This window comes from Salmo salar, chromosome ssa01 (assembly GCF_905237065.1).
Source record: "Salmo salar chromosome ssa01, Ssal_v3.1, whole genome shotgun sequence".
NCBI classification, from domain to species: Eukaryota; Metazoa; Chordata; class Actinopteri; order Salmoniformes; family Salmonidae; genus Salmo; species Salmo salar.
The window spans coordinates 16,850,622-16,864,496 of record NC_059442.1 but is presented as its reverse complement, the minus strand read 5'-3'; the positions used below and the strand labels follow the sequence as shown (position 1 = coordinate 16,864,496).

Genomic DNA, 13,875 nt, shown 5'->3' with positions numbered 1-13,875 from the left:
AAAAATTCCCAGGTTTTCCAGATATCCTAGTTAATGGATTTCAGATTTCCTGCTGATTCCAGTAATGTTCCAATTTGTAGAAAATCTGGAAATATTGGGAACGTTAACGGAATTTTGCAAGGGACCATATTGGTGAAATAAGGGTGGGGGGATTAGGTTTTGGGTTTCCATTGCAAAGTGTTTTGCTACGCCGTGCCCTGATGAAAAGGACCCCTGGAGCTCACCTCTTCATCATAATGTTTGACGATCTGCAGGTCGAAGAATTCTTCCTCGTCCTCTCCGCTCAGAGTGGCGTCCCAACCTCCAGCCTCCGGGACCTCCAAAGCATCCTGGGAACTGAAGTCATCCGCTGGAGAGGAGAGAGAGATGACGAGGATGGGGGAGAGAGAGAGGGGGAGGTGAGAGAGATGACGAGGATGGGAGAGAGAGAGGGGGAGGTGAGAGAGATGACAAGGATGGGGGAGAGAGAGAGGGGGGGGTGAGAGAGATGACAAGGATGAGGAAGAGAGAGAGGGGGAGGTGAGAGAGAGGGGGGGTGAGAGAGATGACGAGGATGGGGAAGAGAGAGGGGGAGGTGAGAGAGAAGACAAGGATGAGGAAGAGAGAGAGGGGGAGGTGAGAGAGAGGGGGGTGAGAGAGATGACGAGGATGGGAAGAGAGAGAGGGGGAGGTGAGAGAGAAGACAAGGATGAGGAAGAGAGAGAGGGGGAGGTGAGAGAGAGGGGGGGGTGAGAGAGATGACGAGGATGGGGAAGAGAGAGAGGGGGAGGTGAGAGAGAGGGGGAGGTGAGAGAGAGAGGGGGGGTGAGAGAGATGACGAGGATGGGGAAGAGAGAGAGGGGAGGTGAGAGAGAGGGGGGGAGGTGAGAGAGAGAGGGGGGTGAGAGAGAGGGGGGGTGAGAGAGATGACGAGGATGGGGAAGAGAGAGAGGGGAGGTGAGAGAGAGGGGGGGAGGTGGAGAGAGAGGGGAGGTGAGAGAGAGGGGGGGTGAGAGAGATGACGAGGATGGGAAGAGAGAGAGGGGAGGTGAGAGAGAAGACAAGGATGAGGAAGAGAGAGAGGGGGAGGTGAGAGAGAGGGGGGGGTGAGAGAGATGACGAGGATGGGAAGAGAGAGAGGGGGAGGTGAGAGAGAAGACAAGGATGAGGAAGAGAGAGAGGGGGAGGTGAGAGAGAGGGGGGGTGAGAGAGATGACGAGGATGGGAAGAGAGAGAGGGGGAGGTGAGAGAGAAGACAAGGATGAGGAAGAGAGAGAGGGGGAGGTGAGAGAGAGGGGGGGTGAGAGAGATGACGAGGATGGGGAAGAGAGAGAGGGGGAGGTGAGAGAGAGGGGGAGGTGAGAGAGAGAGGGGGGGTGAGAGAGATGACGAGGATGGGGAAGAGAGAGAGGGGAGGTGAGAGAGAGGGGGGAGGTGAGAGAGAGAGGGGGGGGTGAGAGAGATGACGAGGATGGGGAAGAGAGAGAGGGGAGGTGAGAGAGAGGGGGGAGGTGGAGAGAGAGAGGGGGGTGAGAGAGAGGGGGGGTGAGAGAGATGACGAGGATGGGGAAGAGAGAGAGGGGGAGGTGAGAGAGAGGGGGAGGTGAGAGAGAGAGGGGAGGTGAGAGAGAGAGGGGGGGGTGAGAGAGAGAGGGGGGGTGAGAGAGATGACGAGGATGGGGAAGAGAGAGGGGGAGGTGAGAGAGATGACAAGGATGAGGAAGAGAGAGAGGGGGAGGTGAGAGAGAGAGGGGGGGGTGAGAGAGATGACGAGGATGGGGAAGAGAGAGAGGGGGAGGTGAGAGAGATGACAAGGATGAGGAAGAGAGAGATGGGGAAGAGAGAGAGGGGGAGGTGAGAGAGAAGAGAAAAACTTGAGTTAAGCGTGAAAGTGAGGATTTTAATAAATGACTTGTCACTAAACCAGTCAGAGATATTATAACACTCAACAAGGAAAACTTACCACTGAGGTCCAGGAAAAGAACAGGGGTATGGGCCTCCATTCCAGGTAGAGGGACCCTAAAGACAAAAATGTACACAAGATTCCCTTCCTGAACAATATTTATATATAGAAAAAAATATCATTTTACATTAAAGTTTAGAACCAACTCTCCCACACACACTCTCTGGTCTCTCACCACTCTGCAGGAGCTCCAGGGATGCCGCTCCCAGCTGAAGGCACCATGACGGCGTTCCTCTCCTCGGTCAGTGTCAGGCGCCATTCCAACAGCTGGGCCTCCCTCTCCACGTCATCCTCTGTCTTCTCTGTAGAGGGAGCACAACAATGTCAAAGTCTATCTTCCTCAATTCCACACAGACGTTCACCCAGACGTTCACCCAGATGTTCACCCAGATGTTCACCCAGATGTTCACCCAGATGTTCACCCAGATGTTCACCCAGACGTTCACCCAGATGTTCACCCAGATGTTCACCCAGATGTTCACCCAGATGTTCACCCAGATGTTCACCCAGATGTTCACCCAGATGTTCACCCAGATGTTCACCCAGATGTTCACCCAGATGTTCACCCAGATGTTCACCCAGATGTTCACCCAGATGTTCACCCAGATGTTCACCCAGATGTTCACCCAGATGTGTAAGCAATCAGAACATGACTACCTTCCCTAACCAGAGGAATCTGTTTCCTGCCACCACTTCCTCTCCCTCATTTGCTGTGCCTTTTGACCTGCTGCCCAAACGCTACTCCAGTAAAGGCAGTTATACTTCCTCGTTCCTCCACTACACACTGACTGCAGTGTGTGTGTGTGTGTGTGTGTGTGTGTGTTAGTTACCTGGCTTGCTGACCAGGGTCTGGAGGTGTTGGTCCAGGTACTCCTGTCTCTTGGTGAGAGCCGTCAACCACTGACGACGCAGACGCTCCAGATCACGCTCCTATTGGACAGAACGCACACACCGACGACCAATCAGAGCGAGAATAACAGGACCAATCAACCGGAGCGAGTGCAGGAGGGAAACCGGTCAAAACAATCACACAAAAAAACAAGACAGACATGACCAATCCATCACAGATCCACAGAAACAGGCACATGCATTGTAGCATCCTCTTCATTGGAGTCGTCTGATTTGATCAGATACAGCGGGGATATATGAAAGAGATATTTCAGTCGAGACAAGACAGTGAAAAGTGTTTACCTGATAGCTGTCCATCTCATCCCCCTCCATCTGTGAGACAAACAAAATACACAATTGTATTAGTCCAGAACAGACATATCGTAAATGGCATTCACAGCCATTGCCATCTTCCTGCATAGTAATGTACAGAGCATTCGGAAAGTATTCAGACACCTTCCTTTTCACAATGTTACGTTACAGTCTTATTCTAAAATGGATTAAATGTTTTCCTCATCAATCTACACACCTGACAGAGCTTGAGAGGACCTGCAGAGAATGGGAGAAACCCTCCAAATACAGGTGTGCCAAGCTTGTAGCGTCATACCCAAGAAGACTTGAGGCTGTAATCACTGCCAAAGGTGCTTCAACAAAGTGCTGAGTAAAGGGTCTGAATACTTATGGAAATGTGATATCAGTTTTTCATTTTTAATACATTAGTTAAAATAAAAACCTGTTTTTGCGTTGTCATTATGGGGTATTGTGTGTAGTTTGATTAAATTGTTTTTTTCCTTCATCCATTTTAGAATAAGGTTGTAACGTAACAAAATGTGGAAAAAGTCCAGGGGTCTGAATACTTTCTGAATGCACTGAATCTGCATAGGTATGTGTCCGTGTGTGTTACCTGTACGGGTTCGTTGTTGGCCTTGGCCTGGCGTGTCTGTCTGATCTCCACACAGCCCACAGACACGGCCAGCAGCACCTCTGCTATCAGCGGCATCGTCCCACTGTCCTGCACAGACTTCACCTCCACCTGCAGACGTCTGGACTGGCCCTGGGGGGGGGATAGAGGGAACAACAGATTAGACATGTCTTTGGGACTGGCCTTGAGGACTGGCCCTGGGGGGGGGATAGAGGGAACAACAGATTAGACATGTCTTTGGGACTGGCCCTGAGGACTGGCCCTGGGGGGGATAGAGGGAACAACAGATTAGACATGTCTTTGGGACTGGCCCTGAGGACTGGCCCTGGGGGGGGATAGAGGGAACAACAGATTAGACATGTCTTTGGGACTGGCCCTGAGGACTGGCCCTGGGGGGGGTAGAGGGAACAACAGATTAGACATGTCTTTGGGACTGGCCCTGGGGGGGATAGAGGGAACAACAGATTAGACATGTCTTTGGGACTGGCCCTGGGGGGGGATAGAGGGAACAACAGATTAGACATGTCTTTGGGACTGGCCCTGGGGGGGATAGAGGGAACAACAGATTAGACATGTCTTTGGGACTGGCCCTGAGGACTGGCCCTGGGGGGGATAGAGGGAACAACAGATTAGACATGTCTTTGGGACTGGCCCTGAGGACTGGCCCTGGGGGGGGGATAGAGGGAACAACAGATTAGACATGTCTTTGGGACTGGCCCTGAGGACTGTCCCTGGGGGGGAAAGAGGTAACAACAGATTAGACATGTCTTTGGGACTGGCCCTGAGGACTGGCCCTGGGGGGGATAGAGGGAACAACAGATTAGACATGTCTTTGGGACTGGCCCTGAGGACTGGCCCTGGGGGGGATAGAGGGAACAACAGATTAGACATGTCTTTGGGACTGGCCCTGAGGACTGGCCCTGGGGGGGGGATAGAGGGAACAACAGATTAGACATGTCTTTGGGACTGGCCCTGGGGGGGGATAGAGGGAACAACAGATTAGACATGTCTTTGGGACTGGCCCTGAGGACTGGCCCTGGGGGGGGATAGAGGGAACAACAGATTAGACATGTCTTTGGGACTGGCCCTGAGGACTGGCCCTGGGGGGGGATAGAGGGAACAACAGATTAGACATGTCTTTGGGACTGGCCCTGGGGGGGATAGAGGGAACAACAGATTAGACATGTCTTTGGGACTGGCCCTGGGGGGATAGAGGGAACAACAGATTAGACATGTCTTTGGGACTGGCCCTGAGGACTGGCCCTGGGGGGGGGATAGAGGGAACAACAGATTAGACATGTCTTTGGGACTGGCCCTGAGGACTGGCCCTGGGGGGATAGAGGGAACAACAGATTAGACATGTCTTTGGGACTGGCCCTGAGGACTGGCCCTGGGGGGGGATAGAGGGAACAACAGATTAGACATGTCTTTGGGACTGGCCCTGAGGACTGGCCCTGGGGGGGGATAGAGGGAACAACAGATTAGACATGTCTTTGGGACTGGCCCTGAGGACTGGCCCTGGGGGGGGATAGAGGGAACAACAGATTAGACATGTCTTTGGGACTGGCCCTGAGGACTGGCCCTGGGGGGGATAGAGGGAACAACAGATTAGACATGTCTTTGGGACTGGCCCTGAGGACTGGCCCTGGGGGGGATAGAGGGAACAACAGATTAGACATGTCTTTGGGACTGGCCCTGAGGACTGGCCCTGGGGGGGGATAGAGGGAACAACAGATTAGACATGTCTTTGGGACTGGCCCTGAGGACTGGCCCTGGGGGGGGATAGAGGGAACAACAGATTAGACATGTCTTTGGGACTGGCCTTGAGGACTGGCCCTGGGGGGGATAGAGGGAACAACAGATTAGACATGTCTTTGGGACTGGCCCTGAGGACTGGCCCTGGGGGGGATAGAGGGAACAACAGATTAGACATGTCTTTGGGACTGGCCCTGAGGACTGGCCCTGGGGGGGGGATAGAGGGAACAACAGATTAGACATGTCTTTGGGACTGGCCCTGAGGACTGGCCCTGGGGGGGGGATAGAGGGAACAACAGATTAGACATGTCTTTGGGACTGGCCCTGAGGACTGGCCCTGGGGGGATAGAGGGAACAACAGATTAGACATGTCTTTGGGACTGGCCCTGAGGACTGGCCCTGGGGGGATAGAGGGAACAACAGATTAGACATGTCTTTGGGACTGGCCCTGAGGACTGGCCCTGGGGGGGGATAGAGGGAACAACAGATTAGACATGTCTTTGGGACTGGCCCTGAGGACTGGCCCTGAGGAGGAATCAACACAAAATAGAACATTAGTGGTGAAAACAGCTGGGCCTTCCTCCTCTTACTGACCCAATCAACAATTCAGTTGGTGGACTTGACGCTTTTTCTTCTCATTGATTCTAATGTGTGTATTGTTGTGTTCCTGGTGTAAATATGTATTGGATTGTCTTTTTCATTCTGAGGTAAAGGACAATTTGGAATTCCTGATTAAAACATGAAAAAGACAGACAGACGCTGTCCCGTAGCGTGTAACACCTACCTGTCGCAGTTGGAATATACCTCCTGTGCGTACGTCTCTGGCAGGTATGACCTCCACAGGCATGAAGTCTCCGTTCTCGTTGATCTCCAACACCTGGATCCACATCTCCAGACGACGTGTTACCTCGCTCCACCTGTGGGGGAGACAGACAACACCAATATGGAATTTAGAAGGTTGCTTTCATGTGGAACTGGAACCTCTGGCATGTGTGTCAGTGTCAACTTCTGCTGTGTGTACCTGTCCCGTAGGGTGCGTTTACCTGTCCCGTAGGGTGCGCACACGCGTTTACCTGTCCCGTAGGGTGCGCACACGCGTTTACCTGTCCCGTAGGGTACGTTTACCTGTCCCGTAGGGTGCGTTTACCTGTCCCGTAGGGTGCGCGCGCGTTTACCTGTCCCGTAGGGTGCGTTTACCTGTCCCGTAGGGTGCGTTTACCTGTCCCGTAGGGTGCGTTTACCTGTCCCGTAGGGTGCGCGCGCGTTTACCTGTCCCGTAGGGTGCGCGCGCGCGTTTACCTGTCCCGTAGGGTGCGCACACGCGTTTACCTGTCCCGTAGGGTGCGCACACGCGTTTACCTGTCCCGTAGGGTGCGTTTACCTGTCCCGTAGGGTACGTTTACCTGTCCCGTAGGGGTGCGTTTACCTGTCCCGTAGGGGTGCGTTTACCTGTCCCGTAGGGTGCGCGCGCGTTTACCTGTCCCGTAGGGGTGCGTTTACCTGTCCCGTAGGGTGCGCGCGCGTTTACCTGTCCCGTAGGGTGCGCACACGCGTTTACCTGTCCCGTAGGGTACGTTTATCTGTCCCGTAGGGTGCGTTTACCTGTCCCGTAGGGTGCGCACACGCGTTTACCTGTCCCGTAGGGTGCGCACACGCGTTTACCTGTCCCGTAGGGTGCGCACACGCGTTTACCTGTCCCGTAGGGTACGCTTTACCTGTCCCGTAGGGTGCGCGCGCGTTTACCTGTCCCGTAGGGTGCGTTTACCTGTCCCGTAGCGTGCGTGCGTGCGCGCTTACCTGTCCCGTAGCGTGCGTGCGTGCGCGCTTACCTGTCCCGTGGCGTGCGTGCGCGTTTACCTGTCCCGTGGCGTGCGTGCGCGTTTACCTGTCCCGTGGCGTGCGTGCGCGTTTACCTGTCCCGTGGCGTGCGTGCGCGTTTACCTGTCCCGTGGCGTGCGTGCGCGTTTACCTGTCCCGTGGCGTGCGTGCGCGTTTACCTGTCCCGTGGCGTGCGTGCGCGTTTACCTGTCCCGTGGCGTGCGTGCGCGTTTACCTGTCCCGTGGCGTGCGTGCGCGTTTACCTGTCCCGTGGCGTGCGTGCGCGTTTACCTGTCCCGTGGCGTGCGTACGCGTTAACCTGTCCCGTGGCGTGCGTGCGCGTTAACCTGTCCCGTGGCGTGCGTGCGCGTAAACCTGTCCCGTAGCGTGAGTGCGTGCGCGTTTACCTGTCCCGTAGCGTGAGTGCGTGCGCGTTTACCTGTCCCGTAGCGTGAGTGCGTGCGCGTTTACCTGTCCCGTAGCGTGAGTGCGTGCGCGTTTACCTGTCCCGTAGCGTGAGTGAGTGCGCGTTTACCTGTCCCGTAGCGTGAGTGCGTGCGCGTTTACCTGTCCCGTAGCGTGAGTGCGTGCGCGTTTACCTGTCCCGTAGTGTGAGTGCGTGCGCGTTTACCTGTCCCGTAGCGTGAGTGCGTGCGCGTTTACCTGTCCCGTAGCGTGAGTGCGTGCGCGTTTACCTGTCCCGTAGCGTGCGTGTCTTGGCTTGTATGATGCTGAGGTCCCAGAAGGCAGGGTTCCTGCCGGAGTCAGCCTGTCCGGCGGCAGCCTGTCTGTGTCCGTACACCTCCATGGCCACAGCCCCCTCTGTCAGATACTCTAGAAACTCCTCTGTTACAGACACACCCATCTCCTATAGGGGGAGAGACGGAGAGAGAAACAGAATTAGAAAGGGCAGAAAGAAGAGCATAAAAAACCAAGAGGTGAATTAGCAGAAAACAGAGCATAAACACACAGTAAGAAGACTAAGAAGATAGGAAGGGTCCTAATACATAGCCTGGTTAAACTAGACTGAACACTGTGCTCACCACTAGTTAACCCTGATTCATCCTGGGCTATTAGAGCTATCTGCAACATGACTGAGATGTGCATTTATTTTATATCCTGCTGGATTTTTTAACATTGTTGCTTTTACAATACAAGTACTTTTACCATGCTAATATGCCAGTAAAGCATTTTAAATTGAATTGGATGTCTGACCTTGCAGCTGTCAAAGACCACCATGCAGTGAGGGTCCTTGCTGCTTGGGGACGAGGCAGAGGGATCCACCTCTGGGGCCACGATTACAGGCTCCGCCTGGTCCCAGAACGAGTATTGGCAGAAGACAAAGTTGGAAAGGTACTGGGGGAGACCTGTTGCCTGAAGAATCTTGATCTGGAGAGAGAGAGGGAGAGAGGGAGAGAGAAAGGGAGGAGGAGAGAGAGGAAGATAGGGAGGATATGATTAAATATGATTTGAAAGAGAACAAGCAAACTATATTGCTTGGCATTCCAGAAGAACTACATAAAACAAATGACTTTCCTGTGTATGTGTGTATTCTATGAGTGTTCAAAACGGACTCACCATGCAGACCAGTTTCCTCTCCTGCACCTCTCCGTCGGGGCTGGTCTCATTGTCCTCTCCGCCAGCCATGCTGTCCTCAAACCCCCCCGCAACTCTCACCACCTCCACGTGTAACCTCCCAACCACCTACAAGACAACCAACGCCTGGATGAAACATCATAAGACGATTCATTCTCTGCTGCATCATTCTCTGCTGCATCATCACATAGCGACAACGTGAGGTTTTCATTTCAGCACATCACCAAGACACCTCGTTCATCCAAACAATCGACTCAGGACAGTCGTCAATCTAGATGACGATTAGTTTTATCAGTGCTGGGTTGGAACAAGTTGGACATTAGGCCTGGGCGGTATACTGTATTTTACTATATACCTGTTTTGATGCACGGACAGGTTCTTACTTTACCTTCTATAACGGTATTTGAATGTTTGTTAAATGTGATAGTTTACTCCGCTACTTGAGCTCTCTCCCTCCCTCCCTCCCTCCCTCCCCCTCTCCCTCCTAGTCCCACCCTGTCACTCAAGGAGCACATGTTGCTTGACCGCTAGACACTTCCGTCAGTCAGCGTGGTCCATGCAGCACATGTTGATGACAACGATGTTGTTTCCACTTTGATCTTAATATTAATCCACAAGCGTTCTATAACTACAATGCTAATTTGTGTTTCTTACATCTGCAAACAGCTAGTTTGACTTTTCTTAGCAAGTTGAGCTAAATCGTGTTAGCCACTAATGCTAATCAGTAGTTAACTGGCTAGCTGATAAAAGTAGTGAGTCAGAGCAAACGTAGCTAGCTAATACAGCCTGATACCAGCGCTGGTGGAGGCTTAAATCAACACGTTGTTTGTGCAACAGTATCTTCTAAATCAAAGAGGAATAGGCTAAGCATGAATATGTTGGCTATATGAATACAGATTTAATGTAGCCAAAGATTATAGGGTCCCCTAGGAAACACTGAACATCACTTTGGTTTCGACCCTGTCACAATAACTCATCCATGGCTTTTTCAAACAGCGTATTCAAAGTGCCCACTATTATTTATACTCTAACTATAGAATTATTATAAACATTATATTTCCATGTTTCCAAAAGTTCTACTCATTAAGTAAATGTACAACTTTTATTAATCAAAAACATAAAATACCATCAACAATTTGAAAAATACCATATATATGATATGATACTTTGGCTATATCGCCCAGCCCTATTGGATATCACTGGTTGAGAAACAGGGTTGTGTTCATTTGGCGACTAACAGAATAAAACAGACAAACAGGGAGGAACTACCTGAACTTCTCCAATAGGAAATGCTTCTTTTTTTAAATTCCATTTCAAAAAAGTTCTGCTACGCTGTGTCTCTAATGAATACGACTTTACCTCCCCCTTCTGATTGATGATGGGTACTGCGTATTGCAGCTTGACGTCATAGAACAGACAGGACAGGAAGACATTGGCTACGCCGATCAGACTGTGGTTCTCCTGCTCATCAAAGAATGGGTCGGCACGCTTAAAGTAGGAACGCATCACCTGGAGAGGAGGGAGAGAGAAGAGAAATGTGATGAGATCCTACATGGAGCCCTTACAGTACGTTTTAACTGAAGATGTGGGATTCCATTCATTTTCAAAATCGGGCGTTTCAAGCAAATACTCCACGATAAAGCCAATCGATTAACCAATCGAAGCTCACTATAGGCTTCCAGACCCTAGTCGATTGGCTGTTGATACCTAGCATGCTTGCTAGCACCACCTTACATGGCGTTTGTGTACATCTGAATGGACTAGACTCTCAAAAACAATGATTTGTCATCTTCGTTGTAGTCCAAGTTCACAGCACCACACTCCAACAGCGACACTGGTTGGACAGGTTACCATACACACCCATTCACCCACACTCACTGGGTTGTCATCGTCGTACTCCTTCCATTCCTGGTACAGTTCTCTCATGTCCACCAGTCTGTTCTCCATCTTCTCCAGAGCCCAGATCTGCTTCCCTTTCCCCTTACGCCTCACCTGCACCGCAGGCTCACTGAGCACTGCATCACGCTGCGAGGAGGGAGGGAGGGAGGACACAGGTGGTAAGGGTGTGTGTCTCTATGTGAGAGAGAGAGAGAGAGAAATAGAGAAGCGACACACTGCACCAGGTGTGTGTGTGTGTGTGTGTGTGTGTGAGCATGCTAATACTCGTGTGTACCTTGCGGTTGGCATTGAGGTTAGCAGCAGGTATCTGCAAGGTGACTCTGTACTCGGTGCGTTTGTCCAGCTCCTCTGCTATGAAGCCAGCCTCCTGCACCAGCAGGTTAGCTCTCACTATCTGCTCCCTCAGCTTACGTAGGCTCCGGGTCAACACCGCCTCTCTGAGGGGGGAATCATCGTCAACATCTCATTCAAACTGTACACACACACCATCCACCCCCAGCCACACATACAGCCCATCTCCCCAACCCTGTGTTCCACACCCTCCCTCTCACCTCTCCTCGCTCCACTGCTTCAGCCTGCTCTGTGCGCTGGGTGAGTTGGACATGCTGAGTCTCTCCAGGCTGCGGTAGTGGGGCTGTCCCGGCCTGTCAGCCTGGCCCTGTGATTGGCTGGGGGCCATGCCTGTCTGTCCTACAGACGGTCTGTCCGGGTGCAGCCGTCGTCTCAGCTGTTGCAGCTCCTGTTCATACATCAGCCTTTGTCTCTCCAGTGCCGAGCGCTTCTCCTCCTCGTGCTGCCTCTCTAGAGACTGGAGCACTGCCTGCATGGGGTCTGAAGGTGACGGACAGGGACGAGAGCCAATCAAGGACGGGGGATCCGGATAAGCAATCAATCGTGATTCATATGCGGTGTGATGGACAGAAGTTGCAGTCAATCAGTGATTCTCAACATGTTATTTGTTTCTGAAGGGCACATTAGTTCTCCCTTCCTCCTTTCCCTCTCCTTAATACACATCCCTCTCGTCGTTGTTTGTAAGGACCTGTGTGTGTGTGTGTGTGTGTGTGTGTGTGTGTGTGTGTGTGTGTGTGTGCTCACCGTTGTTGCCCAGGGCCTTCATCATGACCTCTGTCTGGGCGAACTCGTAGGAGAAGGAGACCTCGGAGGAAACCTCACTGTTGGTGTCTCCGTCGCCTTCCAGCTGTTCACTACTGCTACTGTTCTTCATCAGGCCTCCCTCACCCTCCTCTTCCTCACCACCACCCCGCGACCGCCACTTAGGCAGGTTGATCCTGTGGGGAAGAGAGGAGGAAAGGGGAGAGAGAAGGAGGGGGGAGAGAAAGGGAGAGGAGGGAGAGAGATGCGAGGGAGAGAGAACGATCCAGGGGTTTCAGTAATACGGTGAATATCCAGTATAACAGATGAATTGTTTTCAAACCAGCACAAGTAGCTGAGGGAGACATTGTGATTTGCAGTATTGTCAGAACTGTCACAAGACACACACGTGTGCACACACCTGAAGAAGTGGTTGTTTCCCCACAGGATGCGGTCTCCATGGTGGAGCTGCTGAGGGCTGGTGCAAGGAGAGCCGTTCACACACGTTCTGTAACATAACCACATCATAAAAACATGAACGCTTAAGAACACACGTTCTGTAACATCAATAAATTAAACCACAAGAAGATTACCATACAGTTAGCTCCTTCAAGCAGGCAGTGGCTGGTGGGAGAAGCTATAGGGCTCATTGTAATGGCATAAAAACAGATGTTTGATGAGTTTGATTCCTTTCCAGCCATTACAATCAGCGCGTCCTCCTATATCTCCCCCCACCAGCCTCCTCTGCAAGCAGGCCATGTAATCCCTAAGGGCCTAAAGGCAACATGACATCATCCTTATCTGGAAGCAGGGAAGTCATGAGGTGAGGAGTCACAGTGGGCTGACCAGGATCATCATCCTGATGATGTGGACGTTGAGATGATGACTAAGCTGGTGAACCGTGACTCCTTGTGGGGTGCGAGGTGCCAGCGGGCAAAATATGACATTTTTTACAACCAGATTTCAACCTGTTGGTTGTAGAGACGCTATTTGACCTAGTTTTGCCCCACTGGGAATTGTGATGATGGAGACGAAGAGTAGTGTTCTATACGTACCTTGAGTTCCTGTGAGGAGTGAGGACCACCCGTTGGTCAGCTGTGATGTCTATGATGCAGTGTTCAGCCTGAATACCCATCCCACACAGCTGAATGTCCTGGGAGTCTGCTGAACCAACCTTAGTGTGCTCCTACAGTACACAACAACACATGATCACACACAATGTTACAATGGTGTGTGTGTGTGTGTAAGCATACGTGCATGCACCATTGTGTGTGCGCGTACCTTCAGGTAGTAGACCAGCAGTTCGTTGAGAGCGGGGTCAGCGTTGAGGTTGACTAGAAAACACTTGTCTTCTCCCACTCTGATGCCAGACGACTGCAGAGAGATGCCCAGGGACTCCAACTGTTTCTGCCGCTCCTACAGGCCATACAACAGAGGAACTATTGATCCAGCCTCCAGACTCCAGTTAATTAGGGCACACTTTTCAAAACGGTGTGCAACAGAAAATGAAATAAAGCATTTCTTATTGGACAATTTCAGAAACTCCCCGTTTCAGACGGTTGTCTTCTATTTCGTGCCTAATGAACACAACCCAGGACAGAATGTACAAAGGTGTGTTGTGTACCTGTGCGATCTCCTCCGTCTTGCGTAGCTTCTCCTCCCAGGTCACGGTCATCTCCTGGATGAGTTTTTCAGACTCCTCCAGCCTCTCCTTCAGCTCTGGGGCCTTCATAGACTGGATAGGAGACAAGAAAACACTCTTTCCATCTCTACAAGCAGGAAATATGTAGAAGTCCATTTCACCGATGTTCTGGTTAAAAAGGCTTCATACAACCAAATTACAACCAACAGGTACCTGCTACAATCAGATGAAGACATTGTTTTCTGGATGCAAAAAAAACATCCTTATACGACCACAACGCAACCTTAACGTGACCAGATTTGCCAGCTGGTATAGCCAGGC

At 51.8% G+C, this 13,875-nt stretch overlaps 1 protein-coding gene across 10 annotated transcripts in view; it reads right to left on the bottom strand.

Moving 5' to 3' along the window:
- LOC106567792 (kinesin-like protein KIF13B) overlaps window positions 1-13,875 on the bottom strand; it is an 83,830-nt gene that overhangs the window by 14,036 nt on the left and 55,919 nt on the right. For all 10 annotated transcript variants that reach the window (XM_014138060.2, XM_014137571.2, XM_014138134.2 and 7 more), the window contains exons 13-31: window positions 13,537-13,647; window positions 13,194-13,328; window positions 12,968-13,098; window positions 12,334-12,420; window positions 11,916-12,109; window positions 11,372-11,651; window positions 11,095-11,257; window positions 10,800-10,946; window positions 10,281-10,430; window positions 8,904-9,029; window positions 8,541-8,714; window positions 8,021-8,193; window positions 6,292-6,424; window positions 3,735-3,884; window positions 3,134-3,163; window positions 2,773-2,872; window positions 2,118-2,244; window positions 1,943-1,998; window positions 225-349 (exon numbers count right to left, since the gene is read on the bottom strand). In XM_014138060.2, the coding sequence (XP_013993535.1) occupies window positions 225-349; window positions 1,943-1,998; window positions 2,118-2,244; window positions 2,773-2,872; window positions 3,134-3,163; window positions 3,735-3,884; window positions 6,292-6,424; window positions 8,021-8,193; window positions 8,541-8,714; window positions 8,904-9,029; window positions 10,281-10,430; window positions 10,800-10,946; window positions 11,095-11,257; window positions 11,372-11,651; window positions 11,916-12,109; window positions 12,334-12,420; window positions 12,968-13,098; window positions 13,194-13,328; window positions 13,537-13,647 (2,592 nt within the window). The remainder of the gene's footprint in view (window positions 1-224; window positions 350-1,942; window positions 1,999-2,117; window positions 2,245-2,772; window positions 2,873-3,133; window positions 3,164-3,734; window positions 3,885-6,291; window positions 6,425-8,020; window positions 8,194-8,540; window positions 8,715-8,903; window positions 9,030-10,280; window positions 10,431-10,799; window positions 10,947-11,094; window positions 11,258-11,371; window positions 11,652-11,915; window positions 12,110-12,333; window positions 12,421-12,967; window positions 13,099-13,193; window positions 13,329-13,536; window positions 13,648-13,875) is intronic.